Raw genomic sequence first — 22,045 nt, 5'->3', positions numbered from 1 at the left:
CCAAGACTCCCTAAAGATGTATCTAGAAGAATACCTAAAATTTGGACCTTAAAGTTGGGCCATTACAAATAAAAATACTTCAAACAAAAGCCCATAACAAAGTACTTCTACAACAGGCCCCATTGTTGCATCGTGACTGAATTACCCTGTCATTCCCAAACTCAGTGGAGTCAATTGGGATCAGATCGGGATCGGAAGTGAGTGATCCATCCATGACCCCGAGTACTAAACACTTGGGTGGCAAATTGACACCATTGCATCAACTAAGTTCCACCTTCCAGTCTGACTAAATTGGTTTGGCCTCATCTCGCATGCAAATGGAAAATATGAGCCAATGCACATGACATATGTAGTCAAATGCATTGGTGACGCCAGAAAACAAGTCAAGAAAGATTCAGGAAATAATTAAAATTTTCAATAGGACTATAGTAGAACGATTCAAAAATTAAAGAAATTAAGTCGATATTAGTTTGTGAGAGAGCAGAACCGAACAAAAGGGTGCAGGGTAAGGTTAATGAAAGTCCAATTTTGTAATGGATGATTGGTTTCCCAGGAAAGTAGAAAGATTGTTTGCCATCTAGTTGGATAGAAATTGATAAGAGCCCTTCAGCAACAGGAAAAGTAGAGGGAAATAGAAACTGAATTCCAAATTTGAAGAAAACAAGTATCATAAACTTCCTCTCCTGGAAAAACGCTTACAATCAGAAATTTCTATGCAACCAAAAACCTGGAAAATTATTTTCCAACAGATAAGTTGGTCAAAGAACAGAAGAGAATATTATAACCATACCTCACTCAAAAGGAATTTCAGAAGAAATGCAAAGTTCGGAGTCTGCTCCACCGCTGACTACACTATCACCTTTCCACCAGTCAGCACAAAGCACCTGTGTTTTAGTGTAGGCACCAATGTTAGAGAAAATAGCAGCCTGTGCACATGATCAATGAAGGAACACACATGGAAAAAAATATGTACCTTGTCATTATGTGAGTTTAGTACTGTCAGCGGCCACTGAATCAAAAAGGTGTTTTGATTGGACATCAAAGAAAGGTAAAATTAGCCCACACACCTGAAACATCTTTAGTACAGAATCAATATAAACTTATAGGATGGAGACAATACCGCAGTTCTTAAATCCCATAACATCAACTTCCCATCATAAGACGCAGAAACCAAATGAAACCATGATCTTTTGTGCCACTTGCAAGCCGTGATCCAAGAGGAGTGAGATGAGAACTGAAAGATGGGAGCAGAACTTCCTGCATAGAACACTTTTTTAATTGAGATGTAAAGAATGTGTTTGTGTGTGTGTGTGTGTGAGAGAGAGAGAGAGAGAGAGAGAAAATACTTGTTCTTCTTTCAACTGAGTAACTGACCTGGTTTTCGAGGATCCCATATCCTAAGGACAGGGTCGGAACCACCAGCAGCAATAAGTGCAGAACCTTCACCTCCAACATCAAGGCAGTTGAGGGCTTTCCCACAGAACTACGTAGAGAATGTTGAATATTAAAACTCCCCAGTGAATTATTTCTCTGGTGAATATTTTTATTATTCTATGTTATAGATTATAAATGCAATTCTCTAATGCTCAGTTAAGCCCAATGTTAAGTGCAGAACTTTCACCTCCAACATCAAGGCAGTTGAGGGCTTTCCCACAGAACTACGTAGAGAAGGTTGAATATTAAAACTCTCCAGTGAATTATTTCTCTGGTGAATATTTTTATTATTGTATGTTATAGATTATAATTGCAATTCTCTAATGCCCAGTTAAGCCCAATGCAATATGTTGGCATGGTATTTAATGCCTCCTTACACTCCATGCGGCACACAGGTAGGTAGGTCAATCAGTGAATTACATAATCGGCTAGCCAAATATCAGCCAGGCTGGGCAGCAATCATAATCACTTGATATGCCCAGCTAGCTTGGTGGTGAGCACAACCACTGATGAGGAGACCTTCTCTTCAGACCATTCAACTGAATGACTTGGTAGGACTAAGACCTTGTATATTTGATGATTAACATCATTAAAACATGTTGATCTTCTGACTTAGCTATCCAAAGAAGAATTTGCTGAATGAAAGTCCCCACCAGCATATTGGTTGCATCAAAAAGAATGTTTACTATCTCATTTATGCAGCCCCATAATTTAATAGTAACTCATTCAAGAAACAGATACATGATTCATGCCAAACTTTGGTCCATGCAAACTAGTGGGAACTCAGGACAACTGTAGTACAAAATATCAAATACAACCAAAGTATATCAATTCAAAGAAAAAGTTCCCTGATAAGGCATTCTATAATGAAGGACTGACTTAAATAAGATTGTAAAAGGCCAAAGGGCTACATTTTCTCATAAAAATATCAAGTTCCCAAACCAAGCACCAATAGACTATTTGTTGGTATTCCTAAACTAGCATCTAGATAGCTAACTCCATTTGGGTGACCCAGAATCCCAGTCTCATCTAATATTGCATCAGAACTTATGTTTTCAACTGCAAGAAAGGCCAAAATAAGGATATCAAACTTACAATGTTCGAGGATTTGCCTGTTTCAAAATCCCACTTTCTAACAGAATGATCCCATGACGCAGAATATATAGTTTCCCGTTCTGGCCAGACAACAGAAGATACACATTGTGTATGTCCCACAAGTGTGGATACAGCCTCCCCCTGAACACCATTAAAAGTCACTATTATTCTACAAATAGCACTGTCATAATGAAAAATAAGTGAAGACAACATAAAAAACAAACCAAAAAAAACTGAAATAAAAAACCGGTGTAAAAGATTAAATACTTAAGTGCTGACTTCATAAATGTTGTATAAAAAAATATTTATGATCTGTAACAGATCTGTAACCTACCCTACATTATTCTACCAGTCCACTCCTTTTTAAGGCTCTAAACTATACGCAAAAGGAATATCCACCACACAATTCTCCCTTGTAAATGAACTAATAGTTTATTCTAATTTCGTTCATCAAGAAGCCTCCAAAAAAATGCAATATAACATAGAGAGTAGTATGTAAGCATAATAATGTACCACAAGGAAGACTTTCAAGGGTGTTCCTTCTGAGGCAGATTTGCCACCTAACAGTTTCCTAGAATGCAAGTGTGCAAAGATCATCTCCAAGGAAAATCTAATTTTTTTTGGACAAGCAAGAGCAGGAGCATTGATGAAAATATCAAATCTTTGCTATTTTTAGATAATAAAATAATGAATACCTCTGACTGCAATTCTTCTCTCTTGCTTCCCACTTTTCTCTTTTTTATTGAAACTAGATCACTTTCTGCATCAGACTCATCTGTCTGCCATAAATTGATAGTACAATCCCAAGAACCAGAACATACCTACAGTGAATTTAACAAAAAATAGTAAAAGAACATATAACTACCCTCTGGATCAATTACAAGCACATTATCATTGACATAGAAAGGATGGGTCAGAATTATCAGACCATATCTCCAGACGTCTGAGCCGCAACAGTTTGTACAGACGATTTGTGCCCATTGAGGATTTTAAAGGCTCTAACCTTCGTAGGATGATCGAGGACCTCATCTACATCAAACTTTTTTTTTTTGGAAGGGGGGGGGGGGGGGTTAAAAGAGATATCAGGCAACAAAATTCCGAATCAAAGTCAACACCAACAGCTTATCTTATTTACCTTCCACAACCTTAATGTCCGATCTTTTGAAGCTGTGGCTACACATATGTTGGTAACATCCTCAGTAACTGTGAAAGCACAGCATTACCAAATTAATGATCAAATACAGATAAAGATTGCTCATGAAAACACACATTCACACATACAGTTCATGCATTTAGAAATTGCTAAGGCACCAACCCTGACGGAACCCAGTTTCATAGACCTAGAAAAGTTGCGTATTCTGCAAAAAAGACCTCAAGCCTCTTGAGACCAGGTGCATTTCAACATTCAAGAGATACTGAGGCAGTGTAAAGAAAATGATCTAATATGATCAGTAGACTGGATATCAAGAAGGTTCCAGAGCCAAAGAATTGAATTGTCTGCTATTTTCTTAAGATGCGTTAGATCCTTCTTCCATTCAGCTTCTTCAGATAAGAAATACTATTGCTTGCTCAACTAGGCTTAAAATATTAAGACAAGAAAATACAATGAACAAAAAATTTGATTACAGGACTAATGTAATCCTAGGTGGGGATAAGGCCAACTAGAACCAGAACCAGGATCTGCTAGGATTTAATGGAATCGGCTAGTGCAGAATTAGGTAAATAGTGAAATTAGGGTTAGGATTTGAATAGGTCTAGAGTTTGATGGATGGATTATGGTAGACGATGTAGGGGAACAATCTAGCGTAGGTCCTGAGATGTTCTAATGGAGTTAAATGTGTAAACTTGAGTAGATGGTAAATTAGGTTTAGGGTTTCGGGTTTTTGAAAGGAGAATAATGTAGGAATCTAGGGTTTATAATGGGTATTGTGGGCAGGGGCTTGGATCAAGTTTCCCTAACAGTGAGAGGGAGCTTCAGTCCAAGTTTGGACTGTTTCTGATGGTGGATTCAGGCTGGGCACGTTTTAGGTTATGCAATTGATGTTTGGAGATGGAGGGATGTTAGGGTTTGGTTTAGAGGATTAGGATCAGAAGGGTTTGGGGATGGGGATTATATACTTGTTGTCGGATGGATCCCTGAACTGATAGCAGATCTGAACAACTGAGCTATGAAACTTCAACCAATTGGCAGTAGCAAACTCGAACAGATTTGGATGCACTCGAAGGAGAAAAACAGTGAACTAGTGAAGGTTATCTCAGCCCCATCTTCACAGCCTATCTCAGGATAGTGGAATGTATCAAAACAATTTTCTTTTTCATAAATCGTGGGAGGCTCTCAAGAGCTCTTACAATATATAGCCTTATGGCTGGACAGAATTCAAACTCTAACTATGACTCACAACTTAACTAGGACTCATAATTGAAATAGGAATACTACCTAGGACTTCTAACTAGGATTCAAATTTGCACTAGGAATCCTAATTAGAATTACAACTCAATAAAAACTGACTTAACAAATAACAAAATTAAAATCCTAACTCAGCCCACAATTTGTACTGCTGGTGTAGGGATTCCTCTACACCTACCCGATGGCTATTCATGCTGGTGTAGGGAAGAATCCCTACACCTGTGGCTGGTTTTAGACAGCCAATTTACATTAAGGACCAGTAGAAATCACGTGCAAGACCCAATAACGAAATGAACAAGCCATTAGCCTAAGAATCAACGGTTATATACATTCTCTCTAGTCCATGTTCAAGGGACTCAATTACCCATATGCAACATTGTTTCCTGTGACTTTAAATGTGTATTCACAAGAAATGAGGAAGAAATCTACCATGCAATCTCTCTTTTGTTTGGTCAGCAAGAGTGAAGATATTCTAACCATGCAATATTAAGCAGCAATCACAAATCGGAATCCACTGAGGTGGATTTCTTGGCAAGGGAAATGTCAATACGTGAGAGGATAACCATCTCACCTCTCATCATACCTTTTTGATTGACAATAGTTACAGAAGTAACTGGATCACCATGTCCCTCTAATATATGTGTACACGACCGACCAGCTTTCCATACCCTGGAAAAAGTATAAGCTGTAATGTAACATACAAACACTCTTCAAACATGAGATCCTTATGACGAAGAAAGTAGTCAAATGAAATAAATGAACAAATAAATTGAGGATGTACTCTTAAAGATTATAAGATAAAATCTTGTTCAAGCATTACCTTGCAAAACTGTCATAGCACCCAGTTAATATGAACCTGTAAGATGATACATGTTAGTGTGGCCTTTAGAATTGAAAACTTCAACAAAATGTACCGATTAGAAATTATCAGAAAACCATGGGCTACTATTTCAGGGATCACAAAGGATAATACTTCTGACTTCCTGCCAGAAATTTTTTATAGCAAGACAAAAGTAAAGAATGTCCCTCAACCCCCCCCCCCCCTCTTCCTCCTTCCATTATTAAGTTGAAAGAAAATAACATCATGAATTAAGGATGAAGTGGTTGAGCCTCTAATCAGAAACAAATACAGAAATATTTTCAGTTAAAGCAGGTAACTATAAAACCAGAAGGATTAAATTGCATTTTCTTTCTCTTCTTAATAACATGGACATGCATACCTAGGATTAGAACCATCAACTGCACTGACCCAATCATCATGTAAACATGGTTCCTCCTGCTTTCGTGGTGCCACAACCCTTATGTATTCAATTTCAAGAATCTTCTCCTGTAACATACATAAATAATTCCGTGTATGAGTTAGAAGCAGAGAGAATCTAAGCCACATGAAATGTCAAATACCACACTCGAACCATGCCCTGGTAAATCACTGGTTGGATACCCAATAGAGCAAAGGCAATAAATAAAAAGGAAATTTCTAATATTTCTGCTTTCAAACAAAAAATTCCCAGTAAAACAGAGCATGACTATAGGTCGGGCCTTGGTGCAATGGTAAAGGTTGCTCCATTGTGACTAAGTGGTCACGGGTTAAAGCAGCCTCTTTGCAGGGGTAAGGCTGTGTACATTATGACCCTCCCCAGACCCCGTAGTGGCGGGAGCCTCGTGCACTGGGTACGCCCATTTTAAAACAGTGCATGACTAGTAATTTTCAAACTATTTGACAATAATAGATTAAGAGATATGTGGGTGACATAACTTGTATACTTGATGACAGATTAAGAATCAACATGTATAGAATGCAATTACCGCAGAAATGCCCTTGGCAAGGAGAAACTGTTCAAGTGGCATCCGAACCAGCTCACCATCAATGAGAAAATCAAAAGGTTGAGGTTCCCAATCAGAACTTTCTGATAATCACATGTGGCAGGAAAATAATATCAAATTTTTGTGATCCAAAAGAGACAAGGCTACTGCAACAAAAATTCTATGAACTTACAAGAACCAGCCCACACATGAATTCCAACACAGAAAATGGCAGCAGCAGTAGGAAAAGACACCCATAATACATAATCAAAGAGGAAGTGATTACTATAAGTCAATGAACCCATAAGGGAAATGCATACAAAATGAAAATTACCAGCTTTGATAAGATTATTGACAACAGCAGATAGGCCCATCCTGGTGAGGTTGGAGGGGATTGCAATAGAAGATGGCGGAACTCTCATAGGCGGCTTGAGCTTCGACACAAAGCGGACCTGAACCCGCCTTGATGATTCTGCTACATCTCCGTTAAACCCCATCATTATGGAAAGAGAAGATGAAAAGTGTCCAAAAACCACTGATAAGTGATAAACCCTTTTGCCTCTCCGAGCAGCAGAGAGTATCTTCACCTATTTGATCCAAAAAGCAATCGGACGGACAGAGGAAATAGAGAACTGGTACTTCATTCCAGTTTTCTTTATTAGGGTTTTCGCTAACTCGATGTAGGGTTGAACAAGGTTTCAAGAATCGGGAATCGAATGGGTTAATACCTGGAACAGAAACTTGGCCCAGAAACATTTTAAGGCTTAGAAATTGGAACAATCTATGTGCCAGAAACAAATTCTGAGAATATAGGAGTTCCGTAAAGGGATCTTGATTGTTTTAAGGGTAAATTACACATCCACCCCCTGATTTTTAAATGAAACTCAAATCACCTCCTGGCTTTTGAAAATACTCAAATCACCCACTATATTAGACCCCAATATGATAAATTAGTCCCTATCGTTAGTTTTATGCTATTAAGTGATGATGTCAGCCAATTAAATAAATTTAAATCCCTAGACTACCCTTGACATCCAAACATAGATTTTGAAGGGTAGTATTGTAAATTTAATTCTAATGTTTTAATACAAGGGTAAAATAGTCCTTTCACACTAATAACTAACAACAGACTAACACCATTATTGTAGAAGGGGACGGATGAGTATTTTCAAAAACCAAGGGATGATTTGAGTTTAGTTTGAAAATCAGGGGATGACGTGTAATTTACCCTTGTTTTAATGTCAATCCTTTTAGAATCAGGATTTCTTTGTTTACAGTTTTTGTTTTTTTTGGGTAAAAGATTTCTTTGTTTACAGTTAAGTCGTTTTTAGTGATAAGTAGATGGGGATTCTATTATGACCAAGTCCTAGTAAATTTAAGAAGTCAAGTAAGTCAAGTAAATATCAATATAAAAAAAAAAGGTAAGTCATAGTGAAGTAGTAAAACTGCTCCCTGTTACATCTGTCAATGTTAGTTGTTTTTATCGCCTGAGAATGCGAAATTGACTTAGAAAACATTTAAAAAATGCATACCAAACACAGTCTAATCATGATGGTTCAACAGTCTTTTTCCCACTAAATAGATTTTTCGTCTTGGTCAATGAATCTATTAATAGCTCTTAAATCTTCCTTTGAGTCACAATTTGTGTCTGCACTTTCTTTATTCGTTACTTGATCAAATCCATGGTTTCTTCAAGAAATCTCAAGATCTTATTCTCTTCTTCAGTCATTCAGTTCTATTGGTTCTTGAGTTGTTGATCAAATACTATATTTTCTTATATGCTTGGCTGTTGCATCTACTATCAAGATTGAGTTTGTCTAAAATAAATGTATCCCTAATCTAATTGACACCGACTCATCATACAGGACCTCATAGGAAACAGTTCTCTCCAAGCAGTTGGCACCCCATAGAAATGCACCTCAGATTTTTATATTATTATGCTTGTGTTTCAATTAGCGGTGCAAGTTTGGCCTTGACGGCCCGAGCCTGCCCTGGATTGCCCTGAGCCCGAAGAGGACTTGGGTTGAGGTACCTTAGCCCTGAGGGCGGGTCAGGGTTGGGAATTTCAAGCCCTGAGTCAAGGCCAAGCCGGGTCGAGGTTGAGGCTCGGGCTGAGCCCAGCCTGGCCTCACCCAACCTTGTCTTCTTCTTCCTATTCTTTCTTCTTTTTTTTTGTTGTTGTTATTCTTCTTCTTCCTCCTCTTCTTTCTCTTCTTCTTCTTCTTCCCAGCTTGGCCAGCCCATACATCTCTCTTTCCCCCATGGTCATAGCCAATCAAGATCAGCCCAACCCGCCCTAAAGGCGGGTTAGGGTAGGATTAAAAGGCCTAGCCCAATCCAACCCTGTTGTAGGCCTAGTTTCAATTTCATTATTTTTGGGTATTATTTAAATATAGTTATTCAATTTTAAAATTGCCTGACTGGAACTGCGGTATATCTGGTCGGGTCAACCTGCACAGGCAAACAACAAAAGACAAGGAAGTGCCGGCCTGAGCCGGTTAGTACACTCCGATGCCTAAGTCAGACCCAACAACAGATAATATTCCCAAGCTAAAGAACTTGAGGAAAAAGGAGTGATTGGAGTCCCCTTACCTGGATTAGGTGTGTCTATTTATAGGTTCGAGGTCCTAGATGATATCCGAACTTTGCTTGATCCTAGATGATAAAATTGATTCCATGTAATCCTAGGTGGCATGACTTCTAGTCGACACATGTAATGCCTAGGGTCATGCCGAAATAGTGATAGTAGTCATGCTGAAGGCGTGACCTTGACCTGACCGAGGTCGTTAGTTGGGTTAGGTTAGTTAACCATTCCTACTTCCGGCTGGGTCGAACCGTCTTGAGGTCATATTCTCGACCTGAGTTCTGGGTGAATATGTTAGGTATCCGGTCTGGTTTCTCCTCGACCTCTATGACCAGCACCCTCGCTGAGGTGAAGTTTCTCCTCTTTCGCTGCATCGGCCTACTTTTTGGGTTGATGTTGAGTCGGTGCTCTGCGATACTTCTGGGGATCCCTGGCATGTCTGTTACTGACCAGGCGAAAACGTCCACGTTCGCCCTTAAGAATGCCACCATTTTGGTCCTTTCTCCCTCCAACTGACTCCCGATCTACACAGTTCGGTCCGGGTGTCCCACATAGATTGGGATTGGAATAATTTCTTCAACTTGCTCCCCTCTCAAGGTTACGAGCTCATTTCTATGGTCGGGTACTTCGATGGCCAAGGCCATGCCTCCACAGTTGCACTTGTTTTTTACGAAGGTTGCGTAGCATTCTCTCGACTTTTTTTTGTTGGTTCGGCATTCTCCCACTCCGTTGGGGGTTGAAAATTTTATTTTCAAATGCTTAGTTGATACCACGGCCCCTAGGGTGTTCAAGGCTGGCCTGCCCAAGATAGGATTGAAGGCCGAGACTTTCCTTACCACCATGAAATTTACTTCGACGGTGACTTCGTTAGGGTACTCCCCTGCGATTACTGGCATTCTTATGCTTCCTTCGATCCTTGCTGCAGCACTCGAGAACCCATAAAGGCTTGTCCCATCCGGAGTGAGGCTTTCGTCCCCCAAACCAAACTGTTTGAAGGCCTGATACGATAGCAGGTCAACTGAAGCTCTAGTATCGACCAGAATTTGATGGACGGGTCGGTCCCGTATTATCATCTGCAGCACAATGGCGTCATCATGTGACCAACTGATTCCTTCCATGTCTTCTCCTTTGAAGGTTATGGTTGGGTCAGATCTTGCGACTTTTTTGGTCGTCTCGGCCACACCAATAAACCTTGCATGCGTCTTCGCCTTTCTAACAGACTCCTGCCCTGGGCCACCTAGGATCATCAAGATGGAAGCTGCCAATGGTCTGCTTGATTGTCCTGTCTCCCTGCTGGGCTCAGGACGCTTCTCGACTACTCTTTCTTTTTCTCTTTCAGGCCTTTTCTCCTCCCTTTGATGATCTCTACGCTCTTCTCTTCGCCCTTCTCAGCCTCCCTCTTTGTGGTCGGGTCGGTACTCCTTCCTTTTATCTACGTATCTCCCCAGGTGCCCATCCTTAATCATATTCTCGATCTCCCTTTTCAACTGTCTGCAATCCTCGGTGTCAGGCCCCGTGTCTTTGTGAAACCGGCAATACTTGTGAGGGTTCCTGTCTTTAGCTTTTGAGAACATGGGTCTAGGCTAGTTCAATAACCCTCTTTTCTTAATCTGCATCAATATCTCAGATCATCTGGTGTTGAGTGGGGTGTACTCCAGACTGGGAGCCCTCTTAGTTCGGGGTTTCTTGTCATCCTTCTTCTCGACCTTCCTGTCTTCTTTGTCAATTGTCTTTTTCTTCTCTTACACCCCGTTTACTTCATTGCGTGCTGCGATGATTTCCGCCATGTTGCTGAACTGGTGGGATCGACTGATCAACTCGATCATGTTATTGGCCTTGTTCAATATCATGGACTTTATCAGCTCTAGATCAGTTATACTGCTCTGTAAGGCATTGTATGCCACCGAGTCATCGAGGTCGGGAATGTCTAGAGATTCCTTAATGAACCTTGAGACGAAGTCTCGAATTGACTCATCCCGTCATTGCCTGATGGCTGGTAGATTCGCCATAGTCTTCTTCTACCTGATGCTACTCTAGAATCTTGTGACAAACGCCCTTGTGAGTTCGGTGAATCCGCCAATTGACCTCGGCCTCAGGTGTGAGAACCAATATGTAGCCGCCCCCTTCAGGGATGCCGCAAAGAACCTACAAGAAGAGGTATCTGACCCACCATAGACCATCATGACCGAGTTGAAGTAGTTGACGTGATCGATCGGGTCGGTTTATCCGTCATACAGCACGAAGGTCGGGACTTTAAAGCCCTATGGTAGATCCGTTTCCATGATGCCTTCCACGATTGGGTGTCGGTTCGACACCGTTAGCAATTCTTTCGCCGTGTTCTTCCCGAAGTTTTGTATCTTGTCGTCAAGATCCTTCAGGCGTCAACCGTTCTCGATGTCTTTGGGTCGGGTTTGGATGACTCTCTCAACCCTTGAAGGTCCTCGAAAAGATCCGCGTCCACTTCCCTCGGGAGTGGGCTTCTTCGTTCCTGAATCCTTCGGGATGGGCCCAAAGCCATGTGAGTAGTGAAGTCCTTTAAATGTTAGGGATATGTACACATGTTATTACTTTATTGGTTATTGTTCCTTTAGGTTTTTGGTGTCTGACAGTATATATATATATATATATATTCTCTTTGATTAATAGAAGATATCAATCGTCATTATATATTCTCTTTGATTAATAGAAGATTTCAATCGTCATTTCTACATTAAGTAGGGCAGTTAGCAATAGCATACTAAGCATAGTATTTCGTATCAGCTCCAAAATAAACCAGAAATAGGCATTGGTTGGTATTAGAGAAATTAGGGCGTTACAAACGAAAGATAGCGACTAGAGCATGTGATCTGCACAAACTTGAGAAGGAATTAACATCCACGATCAATGATCCATTAGGTCCTGCGAATAGAGAACCACCAAAAAAGAAAGAAAGAAAGAGAGAGGGGGTAAACTCCGTGATAGTCTTACTTCTTCCTTCTTCGCCACTGGGAGAGTTTGGCAAACTCCAAGATCAGTAAGCGGTGCTCTGAAGAGATTCGTTTCAGACTTAATTCAGAGAGGAAAGTTCGGTGTGAACTGCATGCATGCCTTCCAATATGAACCTTTCCCAATTTGGCCCTCCTCCAAATGACATGCCCTTTTGTAGTCCGGCCTTGAATTGTTTCCTCACATCGTTTAAATCTAAACCGTGAAAGAGGGTCATTGGAGGGACTCATTATAAATACCCCCACCCTGCCCTCTTATCTTGAAGGAGTTTGTAGACAAGAACGAAGAACGACAAGAGAGCGACAAGAAAAACTGTTTAGTGACAAAAAAAAAATCCCGCCTGAGTTGAAAGATGACCCTTTTTTTTGGTAAATGTTGAAAGATGAGCTCGAAGAAGATTTTTTTGAAAAGACGTTTGCGAGGGCTCTGTCGTCACCAGAAAAAAAAGGAGGATTATGGCTTCAGGGAGAAGGAGGATCATTTATACACAAGGATGATGTTGAAAAAGCTAAAAAATGCAAAGTGGATACTGGTGCAGGCAAAGAGGGTGATGTTGCTATGCAAAAAGATGGAGGACCACATTAGAGAGCCAGGTCGGGAATTCTATTTCCTGACTGAATCCTGCATCTTTTAGCTTATGCACCTCGACCTCTATAGCCAGCACCCTCTCTGAGGCGAAGTTTCTCCTCTGTTGCTGCATCGGCCTACTTTTTGGGTTGATTTTGAGTCGGTGCTCTGCTATACTTCTGGGGATCCTTGGCATGTTTGCTGCTGATCAGGCGAAACGTCCATGTTCGTCCTTAAGAATGCCACCATTTTGGTCCTTTCTCCCTCCTTCATCTGACTCCCGATCTATACAATTCAGTCTGGGTGTCCCACGCAGATCGAGACTAGAATAATTTCTTCAACTGGCTCCCCTCTCAGGGTTATGAGCTCATTTCTATGGTCGGGTACTTCGATGGCCAAGGCCATGCCTCCATAGTTGCTCTTGTCTTTTACGAAGGTTGCGTAGCATTCTCTCGACTTTTTTTGGTCGGTTTGGCATTCTTCCACTCCGTTGGGGGTTGGAAATTTTATTTTCAAATGCTTAGTTGATACCACGACCCCTAGGGTATTTAAGGCTGGCCTGCCCAGGGTAGCATTAGAGGCCAAGACTATCTTTACCACCATATAATTTACTTTGACGGTGACTTCGTTAGGGTATTCCCTTGTGGTTAATGGCATTCTTATGCTTCCTTCGATCCTTGCTGTCGTACTCGAGAACCCATACAGGCTTGTCCCATCCGGGGTGAGGCTTTCGTCTCCTAAACCAAACTGTTTGAAGGCTTGATACGATAACAGGTTGACCGAAGCTCCGGTATCGACCAAAATTTGATGGACAGGTCGGGTCGATCTCGTATTATCATCTACAACACAATGGCATCATCATGTGGCCAACTGATTCCTTCCATGTCTTCTCCTGTGAAGGTTATGGTTGGGTCGGATCTTGCCACTTTTTTGGTCGTCTCGGTCACACCGACGAACCTTGCATGCGCCTTCGCCTTTCTAATCGACTCTTGCCTTGGGCCACCTAGGATCGTTAAGATGGGAGCTGCCAGTGGTCTGTTTGGTTGTCCTGTCTCCCTACTAGGCTCGGGACGCTTCTCGACTATTCTTTCTTTTTCTTTTTCGGGCCTTTTCTCCTTCCTTTGATGATCTCTACACTCTTCTCTTCGCCCTTCTCGACCTTCCTCTTTGTGGTCTGTTCAATACTCCTTCCTCTTGTCTACGTATCTCCCCAGGTGCCCATCCTTAATCAGATTCTCGATCTCCCTTTTCAACTGTCTGCAATCCTCGGTGTCATGCCCCGATCTTTGTGAAATCGGCAACACTTGTGGGGCTTCCTGTCTTCAAATTTTGAGAACATGGGTCAAGGCCAGTTTAATAATCCTCTATATATTCTCGATTTGTATCAATATCTCAAATCGTCTGGTGTTGAGTGGGGTGTACTCGGGACTAGGAGCCCTTTCGGTTCAGGGTTTCTTATCATCCTCCTTCTCGACCATCCTATCTTCTTCTTCTCTTGCACCCTGTTTGCTTCATTGCGTGCTGCGATGATTTTTTCCATGTTGGCAAACTGGTGGCATCGACTGATCAGCTCGGTCATGTTATTGGCCTTGTTCAATATCAGGGACTTTATCAACTCTAAATCAGTTATTCCGCTCTGTAAGACATTGTATGCCACCGAGTCGTCGAGGTCAGGAATGTCTAAAGATTCCTTATTGAACCTTGAGACGAAGTCTCAAATTAACTCATCCCGTTGTTGCTTGATGGCTAGCAGATTCGCCACAGTCTTCTTCTGCCTGATGCTACTCTGGAATCTTATGACAAATGCCCTTGTGAGTTTGGCGAATCCGTTAATTGACCTTGGCCTCAGGTGTGAGAACCAGTATGTAGCCGTCCCCTTCAGGGATGCCGCAAAGAACCTACAAGAAGCGGTATCTGACTCACCATAGACCATCATGACCAAGTTGTAGTAGTTGACGTGATCGATCGGGTCGATTAATCCGTCATACAACACAAAGGTCGGGACCTTGAAGCCCCTTGGTAGATCCGTTTCCATGATGCCTTCCACAAATGGGTGTCGATTCGACACTGTTAGCATTTCTTTTACCGTGTTCCTCCCGAAGCTTTGTATTTTATCTTCAAGATGCTTCAGGCATCAACCGATCTCAATGTCTTTGGGTTGAGTTTGGATGACTCTCTCGACCCTTGAAGGTCCCCAAAAAGATCCACGTCCACTTCCCTCGAGGAGTGGGCTTCTTCATTCCTGAATCCTTTGGGATGGGCCCAAAGCCGACCTCTCTCGCTCCCTCCTCGAACTTTGATCGACTCGGGTTGGGGATCCCTATCTGACCTCCTCTCGCCCCCTATCCTCATGTGGCGGCAGGGTCCGTCTCCTTGCCCAGGATGTGCTAGCTCTACTCTCGGTTCGGTGGATGGTTCGGCCAACCCGTTCTAGAATCGGCTGGCGTTGGGCCTACAGCTGCGACCAAATTGTCTCTACCGCATGAGACATGATATCATCATCGCGTTTGTTTTCGCGAGTTGGAGGTGCAGGTCGTGAACCTGAGCATTGGTTGCAGGAGCCTTCGGGTCGAGATACTGTACCCCCAGAATTATCGACATGGGCCTCGGTCCTCCTCCCTGGAGGCCTGGGATTGGCAACAACGGCGGTGGGGGAAGGTCCTCCTCGATCATGGGCCCCGATAATTGGTGTACCTGGGTCACCATGCCCGGTGGTAAGAGCATTACCCGAGCTACCTGTCGCATTATCGGGCCTCTCTCAACCTGACCTTCTCTTTGACCTGGGGTCCCTGTTGCCCGACTGTTCCCTTGTCGGGAATCGTTTCCCCTATCGGTTACCATGCTTCACAGCTCTAAACGTTTCCCATAGACGGCGCCAATCTATTGTGATAGATTCTAACTCAAACTGCGGTCGACCTGGTCGGGTCGACCTGCACAGGCAAACAACAGAAGACAAGGAAGTGCCGACCTGAGCCGTTTAGTACACTCCGATACCTAAGTCAAACCCAACAACAGATAATATTCCCAAGCTAAAGAACTTGAGGAAAAATGAGTGATTAGAGTCCCCTTACTTGGATTAGGTGTGTCTATTTATAGGTTCGAGGTCCTAGACGATATCCGAGCTTTGCTTAATCCTAGATGATAATATTGATTCCATGTAATCTTAGGTGGCATGACTTCTAGTCGATACGTGTAATGCCTAGGGTCATGCCGAAATCATGATAGTAGTCATGTTGAAGGCGTGACCTTGACCTGACCATGGTCCTTAGTTGGGTTAGGTTAGTTAACCATTCCTACTTCCGGCTGGGTCAAACCGTCCTAAGGTCATATTCCCGACCCACGTTCTGGGTGAATATGTTAGGTGTCCGGTCTGATTTTCCACGTGCTAGTTGGGGATTGGTTGAGGTGAATTATGGCTCATTAGGTATTATTTAAATATAGTTATTCAATTTCTCTCTTCTCAACCCTGCAATGTCATCTAGCTCTACGTGCCATAATTGAAATTCTTTATTTTTCCTTAGCCATTCGTTTCATACGAACTAGAACTCTAACGCTGTCTCAAGACCTACGGGGCCAAGGGAAAGTCTTATAGGTAGACAGTTTGATGGGAGTAAGCCTACCAAAAGGTAACAGGGGCATGCAAAGGTTTCATCAGGCGTGAAAGAGATTGCTTTTTCTATATGCAACCTCAATTCTCTTCATAAATATGTTGTTTTCGCACAACAATACTGTTAAACCTCAATTCTCTTCAACCTCATCCCCATGTTGGATGTCGCTGTGCACCCTACCGTTGGCTGGGGTGGTAGCACAACCTGCACACGACCAAACAACAATCGTTAGCCCTAAAAAAATATAGGAAAGAGTATTATGTCCGGGAGCACCACGCAGGGGACAATGGTAACACGCGAGAAAGCATCTCAAGGGGTGGGGTAGTCATTTCAGGTCATAATGTGTGTGGGCACAAGAGCTACACTCCTGGACAAAATCCTTTTTCCCCAAAAAAAAAAAAATGGTTACAAATTCTGCTTGTAGGATGAATCCTTATAGTATACCCTATTCCACTAAATGGAAATCATCCATGCTTCAGCATAAATTTTCCTAACCCAAAACAATGCATGCCTTAATTTTTCAACAGAAACATTCCATTGTTTTTCTACTCTGCATTGTAAACAAGAAGACCTAGAATTGCAGCCCCAAACCTCCTCATTCAACTCTACTTGATTCTCTGCAAGAGTCATAGCTTTTCTGCTCATTAATTGAAGTCACATAAAAACTACATCTCAGTCAAAACCCCGAAGTTAGAAAATCAGTTTCTTGCACAACCCATCATCTCAATCAAATGGAATCATAGAAAAATATTAGAAACGATAAAAGTTGGAACAAACCAAATTACAAACATAAGGTGAACACATTCACCTATAACCATCCACAGTAAAATGCGAGATTTGATGGTAGTGCTTCATTCCTTTTAAAAAGAAATTCATTGCCATTGAGCTTCAAATGTCTCCATCCTTCAATTACACTATACCCAAAGATCAAATTTTTTGACCAAAGATGGCAATGGCCACAAACTCGAAAGAAGAAGAAGAAGAAGAAAGACTTGACGATGTATTCATCACCAACGCTGTACGGTGGGTACTCCAACACATCACAGAATGTGGACATGGGTAGAAGGGGGAGTTGGGCCCTAGTGAAAGGGTTGACGAGACAAATGGAGGGAGTATCCTCCTCTACTATAACCAACCAACCATGAGATGATCTAGGATGGTAAATGCTTCTAAACTCCTTGCTTGGAAGACAATGAAGGTGATAAATCTTACCATTCTCGGGTACACTCAATAATCCACGACTACAGGTATCACTGTTATCCTCGTAAACATCCTCCCAAGGTAGCAACAAGAAGGGGAAATATTGATGCTGCCGAGATGGGGGAAGGTGGTGTTGGCGAGTTCTTGCGAACACATGTTGTGAGAAATTGAACGAAATCAGCATACAGAGTGAATCTTTCGCCGATCATAATCACCAAATCCTCTGGAAGTTCTAACCACTCCTTGGGCTAGTGGGGTTGAATTGCAGCAGTAGTCATAACTCCTTGGTCCATACAAAAACCAATCGTAGAAAAAGAGGAGAAGGGACCTTTATCTGCTCCATTTCCTGGGTAAGTCCATTTCCCCAAGTTCCTCTAATAGAGAGGGGGTGGTGGAAATGACCACCCTACCTGTGCCCGAACACATTGCCCCGGGTGGGGTCCACCCTCCTCTATTAGAAGAACTTGGGGAAATGGAGTGGGTAGGAAATGGAGCAGATAAAAGTAAGTAGACGAAGGACTCCGCTGAAGAAAGAGATACACTTGTAGAAAGTGGACGAGAAAAAGGCCCAAAATATATAGGGAATTTTTTTTTTTTTTGGTATAAGGAACTTATTAGCAATACCCCCTGAGATATATATGTCAGCAAGTTAATTTTTTCTTAAAGACAATGGTGCCTTTGTTATGACATGAAGTGTGGATGTTTTTAAAATTTCACCCCCTCCCTCTCTCACTCTCCCTCCCCTTTCTTCTCCGTCTCCGGCTATCATGGCATCCCTTCCCCCTCTCTTGCCAGCTCCGGCGAGGGTTCCAACCCCCTCCCCCTCTCCCTCTCCCCACCCTTGCAACTCACTCCATCGCACCTGTCTTCCAATATGTATCACCGTCTCATCAACCTGCTCCACCACCTCCGCTATTGCCAACCACCATTGCCTTTTCAAAACATAACCACCTCCATTGCTGCCAACCGCCATTGCCTCTTCAACCCAGCCTCGCTCTGTCTCCAAGGTTCGCAATACCCGCTACAACTCACCTGCCCCCTCTCTGCTCCCACCTCCGCCCTCCCAGCAATACTGCCCCCTTCCCTCGGATCCTTGAATCCACGAAAAGAATTCAATTAAACTACAATTCAGAGATCTCATACCTCAATTAGAACTAAGGGTGTGAATTTGGGATCGGAACCGGGAACCATCCCAATACCGTCCCGCTAAAACCCGGTACCGAACCGTCCCATTAGTAAATGGGATGGTACTAGTATCTGATTTTGATACCGAATGATATATGGGACGGGACGGTTCTGGGACGGGATTCCCAACGGTACCAGTACCGAAATACCAATTAGGTACCGAATGGTACCGAAACTACTAGTACCGTTTAAAAAAAACAAGTATATAAGATTTTTTTTTTAAAAAAAGGTATAAGAATTACAGCTCATTAGGGTTTCACTAATTGTCTTTTGAATACGAAGAGGAACAATAGGTCAACAGCCGTAGCTTGAAGTCTCTCCTTACAGAACTTGCTACAGTGCTCCTCCCTCCTCCCTCCTCCCTCCTCCCTCCTCCCTCGACCAACTACATCTACCAGGTTATTCCTTTTTGCACTTCATACTTCGTACCATACTACCATGTGACATGTGTGATAAATAGAGTTTTGTTTGGGAAAATCAAAGAGGAAACACAACGGGATTCTTCCATTTTGTAGGACTTCTCTAGATTTGAAAAAATGAGAAGCTTATTACATGTGATCTTAGGGAGTTTGAAGAACTAAAACTATGATTTCATAATTTAAGTTGCTTTATAAAAAGCAATAGACGATTTAAATTTCATGATAGTGAAAAAATTCCACAACATTAATAAACCTGCCTTGTTAGAAACAATTAAACTTCTTCTTCCTTTTTCTACAGTGCCTAGAACCGTTTAAGAACCGGTACCGTCCCGTCCCGCTGGTAATCGGGACTAGGATCTAGGTTTGGTCCCGTTAACTAAATGGGACGGTACTGGGATTGACACTTTTGATACCGGTACTGGTACCGTCTCATCCCAAATACCGGGAACCGTCCCAATTGACACCCTTAATTAGAACAGAGATTCAATTGTGTTATCACAGAAAAAGTGCTTTATTTGAATGTGGGATGACTGGGCTATATTGATGCCATCAGTGTTTGGGCTTTCTTACGGAGCAGTAATATGGAGGCCCGATATGACTACGTCATTGCACCGGGAAAATGGAGAGATGATTTTTTGGGCTGTTCACATGTAAGCCCACTTAGCCCAAGCCCACTACACTCGTGAAAAGAAGAAAAATGAAACTTATTAGGCTTAGGTCTGGTAAAAGGAAAGGTAATGGATCCATGAAACTTAAAGCCCAACGCTGGTGAGACATTGAGGGTTTGGGCTATTATGAATTGCTATTATCCTTAAGTTGTATCTTTCTTACCAAAAAACCAAAAGTTGTATCTTCAACTTTAATTGCTAAAACATGTGGGCCAAGGACCATTCCCAGTCCATCTCTTTACTGAATCCCACTCTTAGGCACAAGTAATAGTTGGGCTGGGCTGGGCTGGGCATTACACTGAACTGACTTCAGTTGATTTCCTTTTAAAAGTCTAAAGAACCGGTCAAGCTATATGTTGGGCCTCAAATATCGAATAATTATCACCTCTAGTGCGCGGGCACCTCCAATTCTTCCAATTCCTCTAATAGGGGGGAGTGGACTCCATCTTGGGCAGTGTTTTCGGGCACGGGGTAGGGTAGTCATTTCCATCCCCATGTGAGGAATTGGAGGAATTGGAGGGGGCAGCGAATTGAAGGGGATAACAATTCCTCAAATATCTGGCCCAAACATTACTGGGTCTTGTTAATAATTGAGCCAGCCCGACCCTTGTACACCCTCAAGCTATGTGATATTTCTCTCAAAGAAAATGTGTGGGAGGCAGGGTTTTAAAACACGGAATCGGTTGCAGAATCAGTCATTGGGGATTATGATCCGGATTAGATCAGAATCAACCCGAATTGGTGCTCAAGAACCTTGCTGTTACTGCTTCATTCCAACAAAGTAGTCTTCTGCTAGGATGTTCATTGCATTTTAGTAAAATGCTTCTAATGAACTAATGATGTCTTTTTAGGTTTATTTTTGTAAATAGATACTCTATAGTCCATACTCCATAATAATGGGATAGCCCTAATTTGAGTACATATATCAACAGCATACATGAAAAGGTTGATTTTTTTCTCTCTCTCTCTTTGGCTGGCATTTCACTTCCAATGAACATCCTTCGATGAGAAAATCACAAAATCAGGTATTTTATTTTTGGGAGAATGTTTACTGTGCCGGTGGTGCAGACTGCGCCCAGACACATGGGGTGGGCAAAATGACCATCCTGCCCTCCTAAATGGCAGGCCCATGTGGCTGGGCGTAGGCTGTGCTGCGGCACAGAAAATATCAACCCTTTATTCTTTCACTATAGTTTCCTATTCAATTCAGAAATGAATACTTAAATCAAATATGTATTCAGAAGACTTTTTTGGTAAACATATGTATGCTTCATAACTGTGACAATGTAATTGTTTCAAAATTTCTTAAGATCTACAAATATTTCACCACCTAATATCTTTAAATGGCACTATTCATGAATATTGCCTAATTGGCTAATTTATGGTCAAAGATCCCATACCAAAAACCACTAAAATAATAGTTTACACTCACTTTTTTTTTTATGTTTGGAGAAGATGCAGGCTAAATACACGTAGCCCCTACAATATACCCAATATTCCTCATGCACCCCTAAGCTTCTGACAATTCCACACACACCCCCTCTAAATTTTACGTACACCCTTTACTTTTCAACCTAAAGCCATTTAAGTCTACACCGTTCATTTTAGGCGTTAAATGCTAACGTGAAGAAGGTAATGTACAATTATACTCTTTCTAAGGCTAAATTATCAAAATGCCCTTAAGTTAAAAACCAAAAAGACAGAGAATCTTTCAAAAAGCAAAATACCCAAATTTTAGGCGTTAAATACTATAACTTGGGAGAAAATGAAATTATTCTATGATTGAATTTGGGTCTTAAATTTGAAATATAGTCTATCTATAGCATCTCCTAGGTCTTCGATGGTTAAATTTATCATTGACTCTTCCATGTGGTGGAAGTAGGTGTCTCGACTAAGGACCCCCCAAAACTGGACTATCGGCATGGAAACGTTTTGCCTATTATTTTATTATTAATAATATTTTAAAGTATTATTGATAACAATAATACAATATATTGATGGAGGAAAAAAGCACAAGCCATATACTTACAAAATGTAGACCATAGAAACCAAAAATAGTGAGTTTTCTAGCCTAGAAACTTTCTATGAGA

The 22,045-nt window shown here is 41.8% G+C and overlaps 1 protein-coding gene across 2 annotated transcripts; it reads right to left on the bottom strand.

Annotated features, from left to right (window-relative positions):
* Window positions 1-790: 790 nt before the first annotated feature.
* On the bottom strand, window positions 791-7,279 carry LOC122659928 (ribosome biogenesis protein WDR12 homolog). Of its 2 annotated transcripts, XM_043855089.1 has the most exons (14): window positions 7,074-7,279; window positions 6,743-6,843; window positions 6,157-6,263; window positions 5,757-5,792; window positions 5,520-5,605; window positions 3,665-3,732; window positions 3,458-3,568; window positions 3,225-3,350; window positions 2,530-2,670; window positions 1,616-1,658; window positions 1,375-1,440; window positions 1,121-1,257; window positions 974-1,009; window positions 791-884 (listed from the first exon to the last, which is right to left on the bottom strand). In XM_043855089.1, exons 1-14 carry the CDS (start codon window positions 7,237-7,239, stop codon window positions 792-794), a joined length of 1,317 nt encoding a protein of 438 aa, XP_043711024.1. In that variant the 5' UTR covers window positions 7,240-7,279; the 3' UTR covers window position 791. The 2 variants fall into 2 exon arrangements, with proteins under 2 accessions (XP_043711024.1, XP_043711023.1); XM_043855088.1 differs by lacking the exon at window positions 1,616-1,658 and having other exon boundaries at window positions 1,375-1,483.
* Window positions 7,280-22,045: the final 14,766 nt, after the last annotated feature.

This window comes from Telopea speciosissima, chromosome 4 (genome assembly GCF_018873765.1).
Source record: "Telopea speciosissima isolate NSW1024214 ecotype Mountain lineage chromosome 4, Tspe_v1, whole genome shotgun sequence".
Classification (NCBI taxonomy): domain Eukaryota; kingdom Viridiplantae; phylum Streptophyta; class Magnoliopsida; order Proteales; family Proteaceae; genus Telopea; species Telopea speciosissima.
The sequence above is the reverse complement of the archived record's forward strand: the minus strand, read 5'-3'. Positions and strand labels throughout refer to the sequence as shown.